General features: G+C 40.7%; 1 protein-coding gene and 1 long non-coding RNA gene across 8 annotated transcripts in view; one reads left to right on the forward strand and one right to left on the reverse strand.

Moving 5' to 3' along the window:
- Positions 1-5,195: 5,195 nt before the first annotated feature.
- LOC123588261 lies at positions 5,196-14,374 on the reverse strand. 2 transcript variants are annotated; one of them, XR_006707782.1, is made up of 3 exons: positions 12,470-14,374; positions 10,576-11,303; positions 5,196-8,926 (listed from the first exon to the last, which is right to left on the reverse strand). It is a non-coding gene; the product is annotated as an uncharacterized LOC123588261 (long non-coding RNA). The 2 variants fall into 2 exon arrangements; XR_006707780.1 differs by having other exon boundaries at positions 5,196-11,303.
- Positions 14,375-14,966: 592 nt separating this feature from the next.
- Positions 14,967-21,768, forward strand: part of MORC2 (MORC family CW-type zinc finger 2) — a 40,833-nt gene continuing 34,031 nt past the window's right edge. For 2 of the 6 annotated variants that reach the window (XM_045458920.1, XM_045458924.1), the window contains exon 1: positions 14,967-16,415. In XM_045458920.1, the coding sequence (XP_045314876.1) occupies positions 16,348-16,415 (68 nt within the window). In that variant the 5' untranslated portion in view covers positions 14,967-16,347. The remainder of the gene's footprint in view (positions 16,416-21,768) is intronic. The other 4 variants (XM_045458921.1, XM_045458923.1, XM_045458922.1 and 1 more) reach the window with 2 other exon arrangements.

The raw sequence follows: 21,768 nt of genomic DNA on the forward strand, positions 1-21,768 counted from the left end.
GTGCTTACAGCTTGGAGCCTGTTTCGGATTCTGTGTCTCTTTCTTTCTCTTCCCCTCCCCCACTCACGTTCTGTCTCTCTCTCTCTAAAATAAATAAACGTTAAAAATTAAAAAAAATATATATATGTATTATTTCTTAGAAAGGAGTTCGTTTTTTATTTTAAAAAGGCATATATTTCCCACTAGTGAAACAATGCCAATATGAAGAAAGTACTAAATTTCTTCAAACTCTTCAGTTTACACCTAATAGTCTGCTGTGTGTCCACCTTTCTTTCATGATCATTTATTCACTGAGACATTTGTAGGCTTTGTTTTCACAAAAAGGGGCTCACGATATGCATTATTCTGTAACTTTGTCTTTTCACTTAAACATATCATGGACGTGCCACAAGAGCTAGAAATCTCACTTATTCTTTTATACAGCACCATCATACTCCAGAGTGTAGCTGTTCTATAAATGATTCAACCATTCCCCTTTGATGGACTCTCAAATTGTTTCCATTTTTCTGTTACCACAGGCTGTGTTGCAGCTAATGTCTCCTACTGATGTCCTTGTATCTCAGTGCTTTTAGTTCTTTGAGACAGTTTTTCAAAGTGGGACTGCTAGGTTAAAAGATGCATTTAAAAATTGTAATTGATATGGCCAGTTTATTTTAAAAGACTGGAACAATCCACATTCGCACCAACAATGTACAAAGTTGTCATTTATCCTAATTATTGCCAGCACTGATCATTGTTCTTTTAAATTTTGCATCTGATTGACAGGTGACCAATGGTACTGGGTTTTGATTTACATTTCACTGACCATGTGTGCACTTGATCCGCTTTCATACGCTTATTGAAATGCCAGAGAATAATGGTTTGAAGCATGGACTCAAGAGTCAAATTACTTGGGTTTGTGTCATAGCTCAAGATGTGGGACCACCTATTGTATGACTTGGGCAAGTTACTTTACTCCTCTGAGCCTGTTTTCTTAGCTGTAAAATAAGGACATTACCTATCTCCAAGGGTAAATAATACTTGTAAAGTGATTGAAACAATGTCTACCGCATAGCAAGTTCTAAATAAATGGTTAGTGATAATTATTGTTGACCTTTTAGATTTCTTGCATTGCTATTGGGATGACTGTTTTGTAGTAATCAATACGTAGGAATTCTCTGTATACTAGGGATATTAATTCTATTTCTGTCACTTGTGTTGGAAAATTTTTCCCATCTGTCAGGTGTCTTTTATAGAACCAAGACTTGTTCTCCCCAAAGTTGCTCATGTAGTCAAATATGTCTATAATTTCCTTGAGGGCTTCTAGATTTTGTTTTGCTTATGATTCCCCATCATAAGATTACAAAGTCTCCTAAAAATGCTTCCAATATTTCATTTTAGCATTTAAATTTGTAGTCCCTCTGGCATTGTGTATCTTTTGAGTCAGGGATTTGGTTGCGTTTTAGGCATTTACTGTAGTTCTATATAGTAGTAACATATGATATTTAATTTAGAAACTTCATGGAAAGAGATATTTGGAAGAAAATATAGTATTCACAGAAATAGGTAATCAATTGGGTAGTTTTTTGTTTTTTTTTTTTAATCTTTTAATGTTTATTTTTAGGAGAGAGACACAGCACGAGTGGGGGAGGGGCAGAGAGAGAGAGAGAGAGAGAGAGAGACAGACAGAATCTGAAGCAGGCTCCAGACTCTGAGCTGTCAGCACAGGTTCGAAGTGGGGCTCAAACTCATAGACTGAGAGCATGACCTGAGCTGAAGTCAGACGCTTAACCAACTGAGCCACCCAGGTGCCCCAATTGGGTAGTTCTGAATACCAATGGGTTTTGATTTTATTCTTTTAATGGAATCTTCTCTTTACATACATGGAATCCGGGGCACCTGGGTGGTCAGTTAAGTGTCTGACTGGCTCAGGTCATAATCTTGCAGTTCTTGGGTTTGAGCCCCATGTCAGGCTCTGTGCTGACAGCTCAGAACCTGGAGCCTGCTTTGGATTCTGTGTCTCCCTCTCTCTCTCTGCCCCTCCCCTGCTGTGCTCTGTCTCTCTCAAACATAAATAAATAAATAAATAAATAAATAAATAAATAAAAACTAAAAGAAACCACATGGAATCCTTTTTTCATATGGAATATTATAAGAAACTCCAATATATGAAGTTGAGCTGTTTCTGTTTCAAGTGGTGAAAGATAAAAGGCTTGAGTTAAGATAACAAAAAGCCTTGTAAACATGGATAAAGTTCCAGAACAAAAATTGAGATTTTATTCTGAAACAATTGGAGAACCATTAAAAGGTTTTAGGCAGGGAGTGACTCAATCCGATCTGCGTATCAAAGATTACTCCAGCTGCTCTGTAAAGAACAGACTATAGTAGGACAACAGCAGAGACAGTGACACTAGAATGGCATCACAGTAGTCCTAGCAATAGATACATTGGACAAGGATGATAGAAGCAGACAGTTTTAAGGTATATTTATTTACATGATACACCAAGAGAGTTTAATGACTAACAGGGACGTCTGGGGTGACAGGGGAGAAGGAAGTGACAAGAATAATTCCTGTGTTCTGGTTTGAGAAACAGGGTGGAGGGTGGTGCCATTTATCAAGAACAGAACACTAGAAGAGCAGATTTTGAGGGGGAAAATGATGGGGTCAGTGTGAAGTATCTGTGTGTTCATCAAGCAGAGGGACATCCAAATGCCAGGTGGACTTTCAGATCTAGAGCTCAGGAAATACATCTGGGCTGAAAATAGGACTCTGGAAGTTATCAACATATAGTTGGACCCCAAAGCCATGGAAATTGAAATTTTTCAGAGTAGGGCAAGAAAGCCCAAGACATAGGAGGGGCACTGATTCACTTGGGGTTCTCTGACTGTAAGCAACAAAAATTGACCCTGGCTACAAGGGCCTCTGCATATGGTTATACAGGGGTATCTTTCGCAGCCATATGTAACAGCCTGTACGGCCAATGGAATTTATTGGAAGGATATAATAAGGCAGTTCCCAAGAATTAGAGAAGCTTAACATTCAAGAAAATCAGGAAATCTGGGCAACCGAGGAAGTCTCAGTAACATGAACTCATATGCCCCTTACAAATTATTTTCTGGTAGCATGGGAGAAGGGCAGTTTCCCAAAGGGAAGGTGAAGTGCTGCTTTCAAAGGAGGAAAAAGGCACTGGGCAGATGAATATAGCTGTCCATTATGTTACATCCTTTGGCTGTCCAGAACATGCATTCTTCAACATGAATAATTTTATAAATGCTTCCATTCAATATACTGTAGAAAATGGATTCTTCTCCCCCAGGAGAGAACTTAAAAATAATTTCCATGTATCACATTCAGTGTCAAACCTAAGATTTCTGGGTGATAGTCTCCTTCAGTTATTAAACTAAGGTGTGCCTTGAAATGTACAACTTATGCATCTGCTGGCATATTTAACCATCACCAACACACCTGTATACATTAGCGAAAAGACACTGCCAGTAGAACAGCTTTCTTATCCATTTAAAATTGTTCTATTGTCAACAGCTACCTGGTTATCCAATTTTGCTGTCACTAGGCACATGCTTCCAAATGACAAGGGGGAAGTACCTGTACTGGCTCCTTTGCCAATAAGAATTGCTCATTTCCCCCACCCTGGGACACAGAGCAAGTTTTTGCTGCTTGTATTTCAGTCTCAGTTCCAGATCTTCCATGTTCCTCAGGGTCTGAAGCTTAATTCCCTGGTATCAATTCCTGTTATCATTCAGTAATTTGGATGCAAGCAATACAAACCTGCGTTAGCTAACAAATGAAAAGGGAACATATTTTGTGGATACATGGGGGTCTATAAAAATCAAAGTAAAACTTGGGATAGCTGGGCCTTGACAACAGGAACCAGGGAACCAAGAGGGATGTCCTTGCACCAATTCTGATATAGTTTCCTTGGAACACTACCATCAGAATGACCCGGCTCCTGATTTTGGGTCACCTAAGGCTCAAAAGTCATCCCAAAGAAAAGTGGGGATCTATCACTAAAGGAAAGGAGAAATGACTCAGGGGAGGCAAAAATCAATGGATGACCATTATACTAATATTTAAATGATGGGGAGAAGAAAAGTATCTACAGTGGAGCATAGCCAGAAAGGCAGGAAGAAAATGAGAAATGTCACAACACCTAAGGGAAAAAAGAGTGCCAAGGTGTGTTGGGAGCAGTCTGCTGGAAGTTCACAGAAGAGGTACATGTACTGGACTTTGCAATAAAAAGGCCACTATCGAACTTGACTGTAGTGAGGTAAGAATAACCAAGGATTTCAAAGAAAATGTGATTTTCCCCCCTTCTACCTACCCAGTGTGAACACTGCAATAGGCCTTAGTAGATCAGTATCAGTTAAGAACTGGTGAATCACTGATGAACACTGATACTATGATATCCTGATAGTCCAAATACACTCATTTAAAGAGATAGGCTTGGATAATTAAAAAAAAACAATTACTGAATTCTGAGTTCCTCAAACAAGATACAATGACCTTGTCAGTTTCAGTACTGGATGATGAATATATTTATCTAAATATTCACTAACATGAAGATAGGTATTTTATATTATTTGACAAAATAGGCTTGGTGGTAAGTAACTTGCCAGAGTCAAACAATAAGCAATAAATTTAATTTTTAAAATTCTTTTATTTTAAATAAAGTTTAAAAGTAATGTGAGTAGTGTAAAATATTCAAATACAGAAATGTATAAAGTTGAAAGTCTCATGTAATCTACACTATTCGAAGAAAGCCATTAGTAGACTTTTCTATGCATCATAAACACAAATTTTTAAGTGAGTTCACACTATACATTTTTCTATTAATAGTTTCACTTAATATATCATGGCCATTTTCCCATGTCCATACACAATACATGTACTTTATTAATTTTAACAGACATGTAGATTTCCTTATATGGCTGAACCATATATTATTCAACAATCCTTTATGGATAAACACTTGGGTTTTCCTCTATATTTTTCTACCATTAATTTTTATGCTTCTGTAGTAACTTAAACATTGTCACTTCTTGTTTCACTTTGTCTTCTGGCATGGAAAATAAATTTCAGTGTGGCCATGACCTCTAGTTTAATAAATATTTGGATTTGTCAAGTTTTGATATTGGTAGATAGTATTTAGTCAGGGCTGACTCAATTTTAAACAATAGAAACCCAACTCAAAGTAACTTAAAGCAAAAAAGGGTATTTATTGGCTCACATAACTGAAAAGTCCATAGGGATAAACTAGCTTCAGGCACGGTTGGATCCAGGGGCATAAACATTGTCATCAGGACTCAAGTCTCTCCATCATTTGGCTCTGCTTTCCTTTGCACTGGCTTCATTCTCTGGCTCATTTGATATGGTGGGCCCTGTTGGTTAGAACTTTTCATACTACAAAGTCAAGCAATCTCAGTAAAGAGAGCTCCTGAGCCTCTCTTCCACAGTTCAGTAAAACTCCTAGGGCTGAGTATCACTGGACCAGCTTGAATCACACGGCCATTCCAGAACCAATTACTATGGCGAAGGAGATGGACCATGCTGATTGATCAGGTCTGAATTACATGTCCACCCAAGAAGCTTAAAGTTAGGCCAGACTGTTTGAACCATGTGGACTAGAAACAGGGAAGTGGTTCCAAGAAACATCAGAGTTGTTACAATGAGATGGAATGAATGCTGGTCAATCAAAAACAACTGATGCCAATGATAAGACCAGATACTAAAAAAGTTTAGTCTGTGTTCAGTAACAGCTGGCATTGTTACTTTCTTGACATTAAAAGTATTCTGAAAAAACGTCATGAGTAAGTTTGTCCTGTACTCAGGAAGCTTGTAATCCATTTGAATGGAATAATCATATCCAATAGCATACTTTGGATGATGCAATAAAGTTTCAATAAAAGTAAAACTCAGTGGCCATGAATCTGACAGCCCAACCATCTTGCTGACATGAAGCAGGACAACTAGCCTCCCACTGGCAAATAGTTCTGTGAGACTACTGAAGTCAGTGGTAAATTTTAAGTTCAGTGGAAAGCTCTTGTGTTTCTTTAGTCTTTCGCCAAGTTGAACTGGAACATTTCTGTCATCTCTGTATTATTGCAGAAGAGAGGAATGGACAGAGCTTGTAATCTGCTGTACTCCTTCAGATTGGGTGGAAAGGATCTCAGGTGCTGAAAATGATCAAATATATATAGGCATAGAGGCTTACTCTGCATTAAAAACAAAACAAAACAAACAAAAAGGCTGCTGGTCAAGGAGTACATAGCATGGTCCTTCCAGTTATGAACAGTAAGTCCTGGGGGCTGGGGGGGAGGTGAGGTGCAGGTTGCTTCTGTTCAAAATTCCCTGGTGGAACTGGGTGTAAGATAGGCTGATACCAGTTGTAGTCTTCTCAAGCACAGCCGGTCTGATTGTAACGTGTCAAAAAAGGCAGACGAGGGCTGAGTCAGGTAAACAGGTAAATAGAGTACCTTCAGCAGGGCTAGCCACACCAATAGCCAGGATGTGATCTGGAAGAATGGGCAGATTAATACCAAAGCTCTGTAAATTAGCTTTTACCCTGAGTCCTCCAGGGTTATTCCATAGGGTTGACTCTGGATACCATTTTCTGATCTTAAAGGGCCAGTCAGGTATAGCAGCTTTAATTTTCCTGTTTATCTGCCCAGGAACTTTCAGCTCAGTAGAAGGCTATATTCTCAATTCAGACTTGAGGTTCTGTTGAGGAGTCTATGCTACATCTGGGAATGACAAGGTTGGGAGAGCCAGATTCATCAAGGTTGGCCCTACTCTCTTTGGTAATCAAGTCTCCACCTTCTGAAACTCAGTCCATCTCTGAGAATCAGCTTAAAAACAAGGCCTTAGATTGGTGGGTGGTGCTGCTGAGACTTATATTGAGATCTGAAGCAGGGAGATAGTAGGTAAGATCCTAGGTTTCAGTTTTAGGCTTTCTGCATTTTCAACTATCAATTCTTATACACAGAGCATATTAGACTCTTGAACAGATGATCATCCTCACCTTAAGCCCCTCATTTTGACTGCATTTGACAGGATTAAAGGGAATGACTGGCAGTGTAGATCAATGTCTTTTTCTGTAATGTACAGGAGAAAGAGAAAATTGAGCTGATGTTTTGAAGGTAGTAGAAAAATGGAGTCTGTAGATAACTTCTTATTAACAAACAATAGTTGTATATACAAGCAGCTAGTCATTAGATTTTTATTAGTTGAGGATGTGCAGGCCTTGTTTGATGATTTGTAGACAGAGTCATGTAATCAGGGTTAGTCTAAAGAGTAAGAGACAAAGATACAAAGAAATCATTCCCAACATTTAACCAGTGCATTCATTAAAGTAGTTGAGGACAGCTGCCCCTTAAGTAGACTGTGAAGTAAGAGAATGAGATTTTTCTCATGACAAAAATCGAAGTCTACTTGTTTGACATGATCTGGTCTGGGAGTTCATGAATTGAATCCATCCTGCAGAAACAGGTAAGTGTCTTAATGCCTGAGAGTATCTCATAGCAAGGAATGAAGTCAGCCACTCTGAATCAGTGTAAAACAATATTAAGACAGATGAAATTCCATTAAAATATCCACAAGGACAAGACACTGTGGTCTTGTGACATTAGGAAGAAGCTGCAGGAAGCTCTTGAGTCTACTGATAAAATTCTTAGCTGCAGGCTTTGTAGATTTTTTTTCAAGTCAGTCTACATTTTCAGCAAAAAGGTAGATATGCAACTTGAGATGCCCAGCAAGCAAGCTCCATGGCCTGGTCAAAAGGTCTACCTCCAAATAATCCTAACACCTGTAGTTGATGGTACCTGACATCAAAAGGTCCATCATAAAAGAACATCTCTCATTGGTTAGAAGAAAATCTTCCAAAGGGTCACATTTAAAATCACATACATCAGAGGATGTTCAAAAATTGTCTCTTGTGGACCAGATGTTACCTGTAGTTAGAGCAGAATATTCATAATTTTGGAGCAGATATGCCAGTGATGGAGGAAATTTTGTTTTTTAAGGTTATTACCTCATTTATCCTGGAAACAGCAGTTAAACTGAATAAAAACCAAGGAGCAGTGTAACTGCCACTGGTTGAGTCATAGTGACTTGCAGTTTTGAGAATAACATGAATAACCAGGTACCTTTTTAGGTAATGTTGCCAGAATTTCAGTTCTGCTTTCATAGTTAATGGTTATCCCTTGCACACGAAGTAGAGTACCATGGCTGATGATGGGAGGTCCAATGTACAAGTTGGTCTTATACGGCCTCAACGAGGCATCATCAACTTTAGTACCAGCTTCAATACCTGGCGATTCAGGTATCCAAGGAGATCAAGACTTCAAAGTTATGTATTTCAAGTACCACTAGAGCATGTGGTGTTTGTGATAGAAGTTGGGTAAGGGAGTGTGTCAGTGTAGAGTACATATGCATTGCTCTCTGACTATATTGAATGCCAGGAATCACTCATTTGAAATCCATCTGGGGGTACAGGGCTGTTAATCTAGGTCCATTTGATACCACTTTCAGCCCACTTGACTACCCTGGGGTGGCAAAGATATGCCCATCTTCTTGCACTTTTCTGACTTTGCCCACAGTAAGCATTCCTAAGAATGTGCAGCATCGACTGAACACGGACTGGGTTGGGTAGAGGTACAGATCAGAATGCCATTCAGGTTGCACATGTTGTCTAGGGCAGTGGTTTTCAAACTGTGTTCTGAAGAATTCTAGGTGTTGTAAAGAAGTCTCCTTAGGGGTCACCATGGTGGTAAAGGAAGATGCTTGTGGCAGGTTTCAGGCCCCCCACTCCTGCTTCATCTACAGCAGCTTCTCTTTTATTCTGGGCTTCCACATAGTTTTCATTGAAAGGGCTTCATGGTCACAAAGCCTTTGGAAAACCAATGATCTAAGAATAAGTTGTTCACAAAATGCTGAAATACAAAAAATAGGTCACAGAAACCAGAAACTGTGAGCAAAGCCTGTGGTAAGCCAAGGTGTTTTCCTATTCATTCTTTCCTTAATACGGACCACATTACAGAATGATGAAGTTAACATTCAACTCTGCTATAAATTCTGATTGCCTCAAATTGGGTTTGTGACTATCAGTGAACAGGGCTATTGGTTTTAAGTGACAATAGCACTGGGATTTTTGCAGTCAGCATACAGCTGCAAAATGCTTTCATTTCTTTGCAAGTATTATCCCAAGTCCATGGCTAGATGACTTCTCTTCAAGATCTTTGAAGATCTCAATGGGCCACAACTCAAATTCTATGAAAATATTATTCTCCTCCCCCTTTTCTCCCACCATCCTTTTCCTCCTCCCTTCCCTTCCCAATCTCCTCACCCACCTGAGATACAATGCCCTTAAACTAGGTTTACAGCACAATTTTAGGGACAGAAAAATATGTTGTTAAATGTCATGGAATTCAACCAATTTGGGGGCAAAATAAACTTTTCCCCATTCTCTTCCCACATATCCCCACAAACCTTCTAGAGGTTCCTTTCACAGATAATAAGAGGTAACGGTCAAGATGTAGGACTCTCAGATGATAAAGACATACAAATTCAAGCAGTTATTGACAAAAGTAAGAAAAGAGGGTGGTGGTTTCAAAGATTCCGTTTACTCCTGAGTCTTCAGGGCAATCAGGAAGCACTGGCTATACTGCTCCAAAGCAGTTTCTCTATTACAAGGAATGCTCCCAAAAGAACAGTCTGTCCTTGATTAAACTTACTACACACTAGGCTAAATATCTCAATGAGGCTCTTTGTTGCAAGTCTTCTGAGATCCTTTAATATGCTACACTCAATTGGGAAGGGAACACGTATTTTACCACCTTACAAGACTACACAAGCTCTACATATAGATGTTGTATGCATGCATCATATACATGCATACATACACATATGTGAACAGCACTGCTCTAAAGAAATGGAGGATCCATTTTAAGTAAATTTTGAGGGATAGAGGACCTTAGATAAGAACTCAGTGTCCAAGAGTACTAATAAAACTTTTTTAAAAATTTTACAAAGAACAAAACATGAAAAGGGATTTCCAATCAGGCCATTTGGGAATGTGAGAAGACTATGTGAACAACGGATCTAGAAGTAGCTTTGTGTTTCATGTTGTGTAGTCTTATTGTCAGATGACCATGTGCCATGTTGACTGGATAAATCTACCACTAAGAAGACAGACTGCTCTTAAACCTTAGGGGTAGTGCCATAGAATTCTGGCTTAGATGGAGCCATCATAAAATTACACTTATGACATCCTGACTGACTGAGGGCACCAGATCAGGAAGTGGGAAACTTTTCTGGGATTACTCCAGTCATTTTAACACTGCAGGTAAAGTAGAGGCTAAATTAATTCCATGGAGAGAACTGGACTGGGAGTCAGAAGGCCTGACCTTTATCACTTCGTAGCTATGTCACCTTGGATAACCTTTAAACTTCAATTTCCTCATTTGCAGAAAGAAATTATTATCTATTGTGTTGTTTTGATAATTGAGATTTATGCATGTAAAAGTGCTTTGAAACTATAAAGTGCTATATAAACATAAGGGATTACCATGATAGATTCTACCTGGATGTATCAAGAGGCCTTTTCTGGAATCTGATTGGAGCTTTGTGAGATGCTGTTAGATAAAGGGATTCCTTGGTAGAATTTCTTACATTTGTGTGAAAAGTTCTGGTTCCTGAGTAATCCCAAAGATGCTGTGAGTTCACTGTGCCTTTGTTTTAATTCCAGTATCTGCTGGTCAGAATATCTGCTTTCTATTCAGTAGGCTACTACAGACTTGAAGTGGATAAAGAATAAGGTCCCGTGATCTGGATAGGACCCTAGACATTTCATGAATTTCAATCATTCGAAATTGTGGGGTATGATCCAACGTCGTTCTTGAAAGATGTTACCATTCTTCAGTGTTGATAACTAAAAATCCCCTGGTCCAAATTTATTATGTGTCTCTGAAGGCTTTAATTGAAGAAACGAAATGCACACTCATGGAACAAACTGGGCCTTTTGCTGTGATAAAATAGCTTCAGCTATCTGGCTTGAATAGTTTGACTTCACTATAAAGGGCTGTGCTGAATCTGGGTAGAACAGGACAGGAGTGGAGGTGAAGGCCACATCATGATGGTTGAATGCCTCTTGGATCACCATGGTCCACTGGAATGGTGTCTTCTTCAGCAGTAAGGTGAAGGAATCACCATGGGCAAAAATCCAGGTACCAGATCTATAGGCTGATGGAACAGTACAAGGAACGTGGTCAGAAGGTCCAGGTGAACACTCAGCCATCAGGAGGCACAGGACTGGAAGGGATAGGAACAAAACAGGTAAGATAACAAATGCACAGAATTACAAACACAGGACTCCTAACACTAGAGTGGGTCTACTGTCAGGATTATCAGCTGCTGGATGGGTACTAATTCTCAGTAAGCCTAGCTAAAAAGCTGACAGATGGGAAAATGGGGAATAATAATAATTTTTTTTAAAAAAGCCTTCTGATTAACAATTAGTGATGATAAGAACAGAAACAGTTCTCTGGCAGGGACTGCTTCCTGACTCTTGAGAACAAACTGTCTTAGGAAAGCAGCAAACAAGGAACTGCCTTAAGTCTCATATTCTGGGGGAGTAATGTGACTGTATTCAGGCTGTTGGGCAGTGGTTGATGGGGGGGAGGGGGAAGAAGTGGCTCCATGGATAGCACAAGAACTGAATTTAAATTTACATAGAACACGAACCTAGATTTTGTCCTTCTTCCTTTTCCAATGCCTTGCTCAAATTATTTCAGGACCTTGCGCTTTCAAAAGCTTTTACTTTCATTTTAACAAGATGCCATCTTGAGTGGTAGAGAATAAGGTACTTGGGAAATAAGGCACTGTTCTTTGCATCCTTCTGTTAAATACCCTATGCAACGTATCAGTTTCTCTTCCATGTTTGAGGGCTCCCTAAATCTTTTAAAACTTAGAATTAAAAAAAAGAAATACATGAAACACAGAAAGAAACATGGCCCATACTAGTGATCTTTTGCCTAATCAAGAGTAATTAGATAACCACACAGCAATTAAACAAATGCTTACTAAATGTTTATTCTGAGATAGCCTAGTCTCTAAATTACTCCTTTCTATGAAATGCTTCGTTACATATAGTAGTATGTGCAGCAAAGACTCTTAAAACAAAGCCTTTGCTTTCAAGGGCTTACTATCTGGAAAGAGAGCAAATGCTTGCAAATGACTACGAGGTATGCTCTGCATAGAGAGCTAAAAGGTAAACAACATGATATAATACTCAAAAAAAAAAAAAAAAGATAAAGTTAGGGAGACTCATGAAGAAGAGAATATCTGACTTGAATATTGAAGAAATGGCATTGTTCTGACAGGTGAAGAACCAGAGGAGAGCATTCCAGGGTAGAGAAGAGAGCATGAACGTAAGTGCAGAGATGTAAGAATAAGGCATTTTGGAAAATAGCAAGTACCGTAGTTCACTTTGGATGGAGCGTCACTAGAACTTGCAATGAAGCTCTGGCAGAGACTCAGGTCTTCAAATTCCCAGTAATAGCGCTGGTGGCAGTGCTTGCTCCATTGTTGTCTCTTCTCAAATCAAGGTCAACAGCCCCCAGATTCAAAAACAAGTATGTTCAGCTCCAGAGTCCCTGTCACATCCTGACGAGCTCTTCAGGTCCCAGGTGCAGTTCTTGAAAATCTGGAAATCTGGAGTCCATGCCGTGGCTACACAGAAAAGCATCTGCTGCAGCTAGTGCAGAACACTGTAGTGAAATCTTTTCGGCCTCCTATCCTGGACATCTCATGTTTTGTTACAGAATTTCAAGCTTTGAGTTCCAGTTGTTTTTTTTTCCTCTTTTCTCCTGAGGAAAGCATCTTATAAGATCACCACAGTCTTAAGATTCTTTTGAGGTACATCCAGATAACAACAAAGGAGCTAAAAGACCAACACATTTTTCTCTACAACAGTCCTTTCTCTGGAAGTGAGATCATTTGTCTCTGCCCTTTACGTAAAAGGAATAGTCAATTGATTTTCTCAGACATTTGTATGAAATAACAAAACAGGTGAACACCTAACCAGACGAAATACACTTATATGTATTTATGTTCACTTGCTTAGAGCTGTACCACTGGTAAGCACCACTCCACAAAGAGAAAATGTTTGAAATACAACTGTTCAAACATTTCTATAGTGTTTGCTGGATAATGGCCTGGAATTTGATAAAAGCAGCTGACAATTAACAAAGAAGCAATAACTGGCATCTTGGCCATCTTAGTAACACACTTGCAAGCAAATAGAATACAAAGCAGGCCAGGAAAAAAGTAAGCACTGAAACACTTCCAAATCTACTGATTTTGAAGTTCAGCCAAAGTCATAACAAAATTTCAGAGAATGCTAACCTCCAATTAATAAAGATAAGCCCCCAAACATCTTCAAGAATTCCATGCCTGGTTTAGTCTGTTCCAGTGAGCCAGCTTGCTAAAAATCCACCTGCACCATTAATTAGCTGGACTCGGCAGCACCATTTAAAAATAAGCCTGCTCACTACCAACCGCAGAGACTAATGATATACAATAGAAGCAAGTAATGGATGGCAACCATGGTCGTGGAAAATGGTCAATGAAAGGGAAAGGTAGTCAGGCACCAGTATAAGCAGCAGAAAAACAAGAGTTGCTGGGCCAAGGATTAAATAGGTTTCTCGATACTAGGGAACACATCCATTTCTAGTTTCAGCTGCTTTATATTGGGTGCCATAAACCATACCATACACGTCAGCCAGCGTTCAGGCACCCCATGGTAAAAGGAAAGGACTCAGAATAGAAGCCAAGCAGTGGAGTGTTGTTACCCCAAATATCCATTATGCATAGAAACAGCTCACATATCCCAGGGATTCTAACAGGGGCTTCAAATCGGTTGTGAAGGGTCCCAAATGACATCTAGGCCTCAGTTTCCTCCTCGTGGCATTACGGAATTGTAGTTCTTAACTCTTCTGGGTCACAGCCCCCTTTTGAAAACTTGCTGGCGATGGATCCTCATTCCCCCAAATACACACTCCCACTATTTCTGCATACAATTTCGGGGGAACTTGGGGGCTTCCAACTCCAATCCAAGGTTCCCAGGTTCAAAATCCAAGACCTGGGCAATTGCTAACTTTTCTTACAACTCAAAAAAAACCCCCATTACAAACAATAATCATCCCTTACGTACACCGACGCTTTATAGTTTACAAAGCGCTTTCAACCCTACAAACATTGATAGGCAGAGGAGGAAACTGAGGCGCTGACAAATTACAGAGTGATTTGCCTAAGGTCACTCGGCCAGCTGGTGGCTAGGCCCGGAAGCAAACCCAGCTCTTCCGACTCCGGGGCTTGTCTCCCCGCCCCGGAGCTGCCGCCAAAGCTCCCGCCCCTCACTAAGGGGGCATGAGGAGGAAAAGACAAAGTAGAAAGCCCACCACCAACCATCCCCCAGCCCCTTCTTGCCCCCCCAACTGGGTCCTTGCAGGCCCCGAAGGGTGGCGCCAGGCCTCCACGCCGGCCCCGGCCACCCCCGCCTCCCCGGCCGCGCCAAATCCCGCCGCCGCCGCCTCCCCGGGAGCGGGGCGGAGCAGCTGCCCGCCGCCGCCAACCACCCGGACGACTCCTCGTCGAATCGCAAACGCATAGGCCGCCGCCCGAGTTCTGCGTACGAGAAGAAAGACGCGGCGCGAGCGCCAACGGCCACCGGGCGCGCGCCGCGGCGGCCGGGCCTGCGCCCCAAGAGCTGGATGCCAGAGCAGGAGAAAGAGCCGCCAACCGATCGCTCGATCGACCGCGCGCCCGCTCCTTCGCCCTACCAGACCGGGGAGGGGGGGAGGGCGCGCCAGGGCGTCTTCGAGTTAGGGGCCTGACTCCCCGGCGACGAGACAAGATGGCTCCTCCGGTCCGCGCCGCAGCTACCGTCCCGGCTGCGTCGCTCGGCCCGCCCCCGGTACTGTTTCTTTAAATGGCGGAGAGGGTCATGAAAGCAGGAAGAGAGGCGCGCGCTCTCACGTGACAGGGGCGGGCCCGGCTAACAAGATCCGGTCACGTGGAGACACGCTACCCACCAATCAGGAGGCGTCGCATCAGGGCGGGGGCGGGAGGAGCTGTGGCTCTGTGATTGGCCTAATGCACCGCGGAGGCCTCGGGGGCTTGGGGCGTCGGGGAGTGCGCGAGGTGGCTCGGGTTGTGTGCTCTAGCGGAGACAAAGCAGTGGCTGAGGTGGCTGTGGCGGCTGCGGCAGCGGCGGCAGAACACCTATAAACGCCGAATTCTGTGGTGTTGAGTCCTGTCATCTCATCCAGCGCGGCGCGTGGGCGGCTGGTCTCGCGGCGGCGGCGGCAGCGGCGGAGGCGGAGGCAGCACATGGTTCCAAGAGCGCGCTGCGGTTGTTGGGTTCCAATTCCGTGGGGAGGGACAAAGGCAGTTTTGAGCACCCGGCAACGCCGGGTCGGGTGCTGCGCTCGCCACCCTGCCCTCGATCCGGGCCTTGAAAGCTGGGACTAACTCCTCTCTGTGAGGAGGAGGAGGCGGCGGCCTCGGGACTGAGGCCCTGGAAGGGCCTGAGAGCCGGAGGCCTCTGTCTGAGGGAAGTGGGGGAGGGGCGCTGCCCGCCTGAGGTGATTTGGGCGGGTCAATTCTGAGGCGTTTTTGTGGGTCAGTGTGAGGTAATTTGACCCACTACCCTGAGGAGATTGCGACGGGACCACAAGCTAGGTCTGGTCTGGGCTTTCGAAACGGAAATCGCCGTCAGCGATTAGGAGACTTCAGTTGGGAGGTGGTGAAGCGGGAACTAACGCCATATGCACTCCGTCGACTTCGTGGCCGCCAGCCTGGGGCCTCTTTAAGAATCACAGGATCTTTGGTGAAGACATGGGTGGCTGTCCAGTTTTTGACAGAAGTTGGTAGCTTTCCGGATTGATAAATTTCCTGGCCGGAAATTTAGAGGAACAAAAAAGCTCGAAGAACGTGAAGATGGAGCAGTAATAAAACCTCTCAAGTCCAATACTGTCTACTTCAAGACCGTCCACATTCGACTCCTTCAACTATCGCAACTTAAACTAAAGCTTAAGACTACAAATTTATGACATAGTTTTCTTCAGAATATTACATCATAGTCATTAAGAAGATAAAAAAAGCTTGGAGAGATCAATTGTAGTTTTAGACATCTCTTTCAATATATTTTGGATAGACACCAGTTAACCTTGTTTAACAGTAAGGAGCACAGACTTAACCAAACCTTTACTGGGAGGAATCCTGGAAAATCTATTCCATTATAAAGTTATAGTTCCCAGTTAGTGGGTGAAGGACTGGAGACCTCACCGCACTCATGGCTTTCACAAATTACAGCAGTCTGAATCGAGCTCAGCTAACCTTTGAATATCTACATACAAATTCGTAAGTATCCTTTAGGTGCCACTGAGGTCACTGATAACTCATTCCTTGATAATACGAAAATCATTTTCCCAGAAAATTCTTTTTTTACTTTTTGGGATGTATCACTGGATGAGTCTTGAGCTCTGTATTGAAGAACTGAGATAAGTGAGATATTTGTTGCTAATCCAGAAGAATATGATCTTCATTTGTTGGATCAAAAGTTATTTGATCAAATGCAAATTTTAGTTATTTGAAGTCAATATATTGAGGTGTTTGATTCAAGTGTTTGATAGGAATCCAACAAGTGCTGTTCTTTGGATCCCCAGGAGTTGGACTATTCTCATATCAACTTTCTTTTTAGCGACAACAGCCAAAACAGTTGGGTTTTAACAAGTCTTTTTTTTCCTAACAAGAAAAAGAAAAGAATGAAGATCTTTAAATGACAACTTGTGAGAAGAAATTACTAATTTTTGTTTTCAGCAAACAGTTGGCCTTATCTTCCTGGGAAATTCGTCCCTAATTCCAATGAAATTTTTATGTGCTAGGCAGAAAATAGCAACTTGTTTAAACCCATAATTTAAGTAGCCTTTCCCCAAAATGTGTGCAAATCACAGAACACATATGGTGTTTATGTTCGAGCTCACGAGGAGATTATCATTATTCCGTGTTGATCTGGAATGTTTCAGGGTTAACTGTTATGCCACTCTCTTGGAAGTAATTCAGTGGGGTCATAACTACTTAGTGTTCTAATACATTCATTCATCACTTTTGAGATGAAGGTAAGTATTCTACCATTTTAGTATCTGCAGAGGTGATGAGCAGCTACATGAATGGCTCAGAGATCTGAAGAACCGCTTTGAGGGTTGAGATGATAGACTTCAAACATCTAGTAACAGTAAAATAATTTTTAGCTTTTTATGGGAAAGGGCAACATGTTATGACGTCTGTAATTTTTTTTTTTTTTTTTTGCTTTTTTTCCTATCAAGGAAATAAAAATTTTGAGTAGTGAATTGCCAAATGGTGATAGTCTGGTTTTATTTTTTGTTTAGGAAGCTTATTAGTGAACTAGAACTGGTTTTAGAGTAGGTACTGTAGGGTCTGAGAGGCGAAGTCTCATGCTACGGAAGATGAATCTGAAGCCCACTTAGGTTGGTGATGCTTATTTAGCTAATTAATAACGTCTTGGGCAAGACCCTCAGTATCCTTTTTTATATTTGAATTGTGTTTAAGAACAAGCATTTGAAGGCCACTTAGATGTTCACCGGTGATTGTATTTAATAATTGGTTACTTCAGTTCTGAATTGTGGAATGAGGGGCCAAATTTGGAATGACAAGACTATATGATAATCTTGGAAGAGCTTCCCCAAAGACTTTTTTGATAATAATAGTAACAACAGTTAATTTCTTCTTGCCAGTCACTTTTAAACGTGTAAAATAATCCTTATAGTAACCTTGCTGGAGTAAGGATTATTCCTATTTTGCATTTGAGGAAACTGGGCTCAGAGTAACATGCCAGAAGTTACACATCTGCTAAGTGGCAGGTTTAAGGCATCAAGATTTAAGGCAATAAGTTTTACCTGGCCATAATGGTTAGTGTTTTTAGCTATCAGGCAGTACTAACTGTAGTCGAGTATACTTTTAAGGACTTGTTTTCTTATAAAGCAAAGGGTTTACTTCCTACTTTGAAAGTCTATTCAATTTTAGTTCATCTCAAATTTTTTAATTTGAGGTTCTGGAATACTCTTATATTGCCATTTTATAACTTATTAACAATAGGTGAACAGAACTAAGGTATAGAATAAAATTCTAGTTAAGTCACTTGTTTAAAATACAACTGGAGAATTCTCTGTGAATTTGACTTTCCCATATTGAGTTGGAACCACCTGCTTGCATGAACATTTGAGGGTTGAATGTATCATTTTGGAAGCTCTAGATTTTCTAATCTGGATCACACCTTTGAAGTTGTATACTTTAGGATGTATCTAATCCTGCCAGAAGAAAATATGAACCCTGGAATACCAAGATAAGTTGGTTTGTAACCAGTTTGAAGATTTATTTATCATGGTAATGTGACTAGAAATTCATTTCTAGAGGAAACAAATGTTTAAATTTTCCTAAGCCGTGACTTGTTACTCCTTACGATGGTAGATGGATCTTCTCTGTGTTAACTGATGCAAGGTCACCTTCAGAAATGGGAAGATTTTTCTTAGAGTACCTTCTCCTTTGTTCTGTTACAATTTTTAAAACACAAAACCATTATAGAGTGTCTGACATCTACATATTGTGAATTATGTAAGGTATGGCCCTTTGCTTACCTCCCGTGTAACATAGACTTGCAGGTGGAACACAGGCAGACTAGAAGGATAGAAATCAGTGTGGTGCAATGGAGAGAGCATGCATAGGCTTGAGAGCCAGCCAAGCTTGGATTTGACTGCTTCCTGGTTGAGTTTTTGGGCAGATTGATTTCCCTGAGCCTCTGTTTCTTCATCTATAAAATGGAGCTAATCTGACAGTGTTTATGAGGAGTATGTTAAATAATGTTTATAAAGTAATTAGCTCATACATGGTACATGATGATCATTGACTAGATGGTGATTATTGTTTATTCAGTGTATGATTTATATAAACCACAAGTTGGTCAATATGGTAGCAAGTTGCTGTTTGGTGGTATTCATTAGACAGATACATTCTTAGGAGCATTTACTGGAGACAGTAAACATCTGTCTTGAATTTTTTGTGTGTGTGTGTGTGATGTCTGTGGTAAGTGTTGATGGTTTCGTCAGCATTAAGGTTTAAAGCAGGCCTGCGAAATTTTCATAACATGAAAGTCTTAGTCTTGGTTATTTTCTTTTAATACTGGGTGTTGCAATTACGAAATGATAAGAGTTTTTGAATAAAAGGAGTTTTATACAGTTACTGGTCTTTAGTGGTGGGTTTTGTGACTGTTAGTAAAAAGTTCATGGCAATCTAGGTGCTAGATTCCAGATACCGTGATGGTAGTGATGTTCCTTTGTGACAAGATGCGTGTCTTATGTCACTGTTTGCAGTACTGCTAAGTGGTCTGAGAGAGCAGGATGCTTAAGTATAAGATGACTGCTTTCCATGTCTTTTCCTCTTGGCACGTTTGATAAATTATCTTGGCCTTATGATACTTTGGTTTGTTTTATTTATATATGTAGTGAATGAACATAGAGGAACCTGTCATCTCTAGAGACTTAATAGTTTTGGGGACTTACAATCCTGTTGAAATGTGGGTTCACGCTCTAAATATATTAAAGCTATTTGAATGTAAAAATTGTTGCTCTAGTTTCTCAGCTTTATTTTCTAGCAGTTAAGGCAATTAACTGTTGTCAACATCTCCAAGAACACAGCAGAAGCTATCACTGTATGATAGACTTGTGGATAATCTATTGGTTTAAATTCAGGCTGAATATAAATAGGGACAGCATATTCCTTATGTAATGAGTAGATTTACCCGTGAATTTGTCACTGGAAATGCTGAGCTGCAAAACTATTTTGATCATGGCACAAATGGCATAAAAGCCAAGATCACTTGAAAGTGAGAGTTTGTTAAAAATCCTTGTCTTTTTCCAGATGGTTGACCTTTCTTTGATAACATGCAAAGAATCTTTACATCTGTGAAAATAATTTTCTTTGATACTTGCTCAGATATCTGTTTCAAATGCTAGCAAGCAATGAGTGTGCCTCTTTGAATATTATTTGAAAAAAGGAGAGACCTTATGCAGTCAGTATGTTTTTGATTCTTCTGATTTTAAAAAACATTTAGAACTCTGATTTTAGAATTTGTTAGTAGGACCCATTAATCAATCAGTTGAAGGTCTGGAGAAGAGATGTGCGTTGTCTCTGACTTTCCCAACAGTTGTCACAAAAGGCCCCTTTTGTGATGTGTCAGTATACATCACAATAATATCCCTTAGCTACACTTTTTAAATTTTATTCTTATTTGTTTAATGTTTATTTTTGAGAGGGAGAGAGCACACATGTGTGTGAGCGGAGGAGGAGCAGAGAGAGGGAGACACAGAATCCAAAGCAGGCTCCAGGCTCTGAGCTGTCAGCACAGAGCCTGACATGGGGCTCAAACTCATGGACCATGAGATCATGACCTGAGCCGAAGTCAGATGCTTAACTGAGCCACCCAGGAGCTCCCACTTTATTTTTTTTAAAAAAATGTCTATTTATTTTGAGAGGGAATGTGTGTGTGTGTGCGCACAAGCTAGTCAGGGGAGGAGTAGAGAGAGAGGGAGAAAGAGGATCCCGAGCAGGCTCCGTGCTGTCAGCACAGAGCCCAATGTAGGGCTCAATCCCATGAACCATGAGATCATGACCTGAGCTCAAGATTCTGACACTTAACTGACTGAGCCACCTAAGTGCCCCTCCCTTGGTTACATTTTAAAGATATTTGTTAGCTTGTCTGAAATAGTTACATGTGGAACAGCATTGATACTATGTGGAACAACAAAAGCCATTTGGAATGTTTTCTTTAAATTCTAAATATACAAGGCACATTTCTAAACATCGTGTAGAAAGCAGTGAAAACTTAGCCAGAGATACTTTGTCCTTGCCCTATTGAGATCTTCTTGAATTCTGAATGTCTCTCATTTTCATGTGAAGCAGTTTTCATGTGAAGCAATCAGAAATATGTATTGCTGAGAAGCAGTCACCATTTCTTTTTTAAAATTTTTTTAATGTTTATTCATTTTTGAGAGAGAGAGAGAGAGAGAGAGGCAGCAAGCAAGCAAGGGAGGGGCAGAGAGAGAGAGCCACAGAATCCTAAACAGGCTCTAGGCTCTGAGCTGTCAGCATAGAGCCTGATGTGGAGCTTGAACTCACAAACCGCAAGGTCATGACCTGAGCTGACGCCTAATCGCCTAATCGACTGAGCCACCCAGGTGCCCCTATGGTCACCATTTCTGTTTGTGATTTCTTTGCCCTGATAGTAAAGGGTATTAGAGTAAGTTTTGAAGACTATTCATATTCACTGTTTTCACTACCAAAGGCCAGTTCTTCATTCTTTGATGTATTCCAGAGATTCCTGCATATAAATTTTTTTTTTTTCTTCAACGTTTTTATTTTTTTATTTTTGGGACAGAGAGAGACAGAGCATGAACGGGGGAGGGGCAGAGAGAGAGGGAGACACAGAATCGGAAACGAGATTCCTGCATATAAATTGTAGTCCATTCTTATGGTTGTTCTGTTTGTTTGTTTGTTTGGGTTTTTTTGGTTTACAGGAGTTTTATTTCTGAATTTCCTTGACTATGTTAAAGTATAACTTTTTATTGAAATAAGTATTGCAATAGAATTTGTTATTTTATATAACAATCCTCAAAATTAAAAAAAATTTTGAGGATGGAGA

This window comes from Leopardus geoffroyi, chromosome D3, assembly GCF_018350155.1.
Source record: "Leopardus geoffroyi isolate Oge1 chromosome D3, O.geoffroyi_Oge1_pat1.0, whole genome shotgun sequence".
Classification (NCBI taxonomy): domain Eukaryota; kingdom Metazoa; phylum Chordata; class Mammalia; order Carnivora; family Felidae; genus Leopardus; species Leopardus geoffroyi.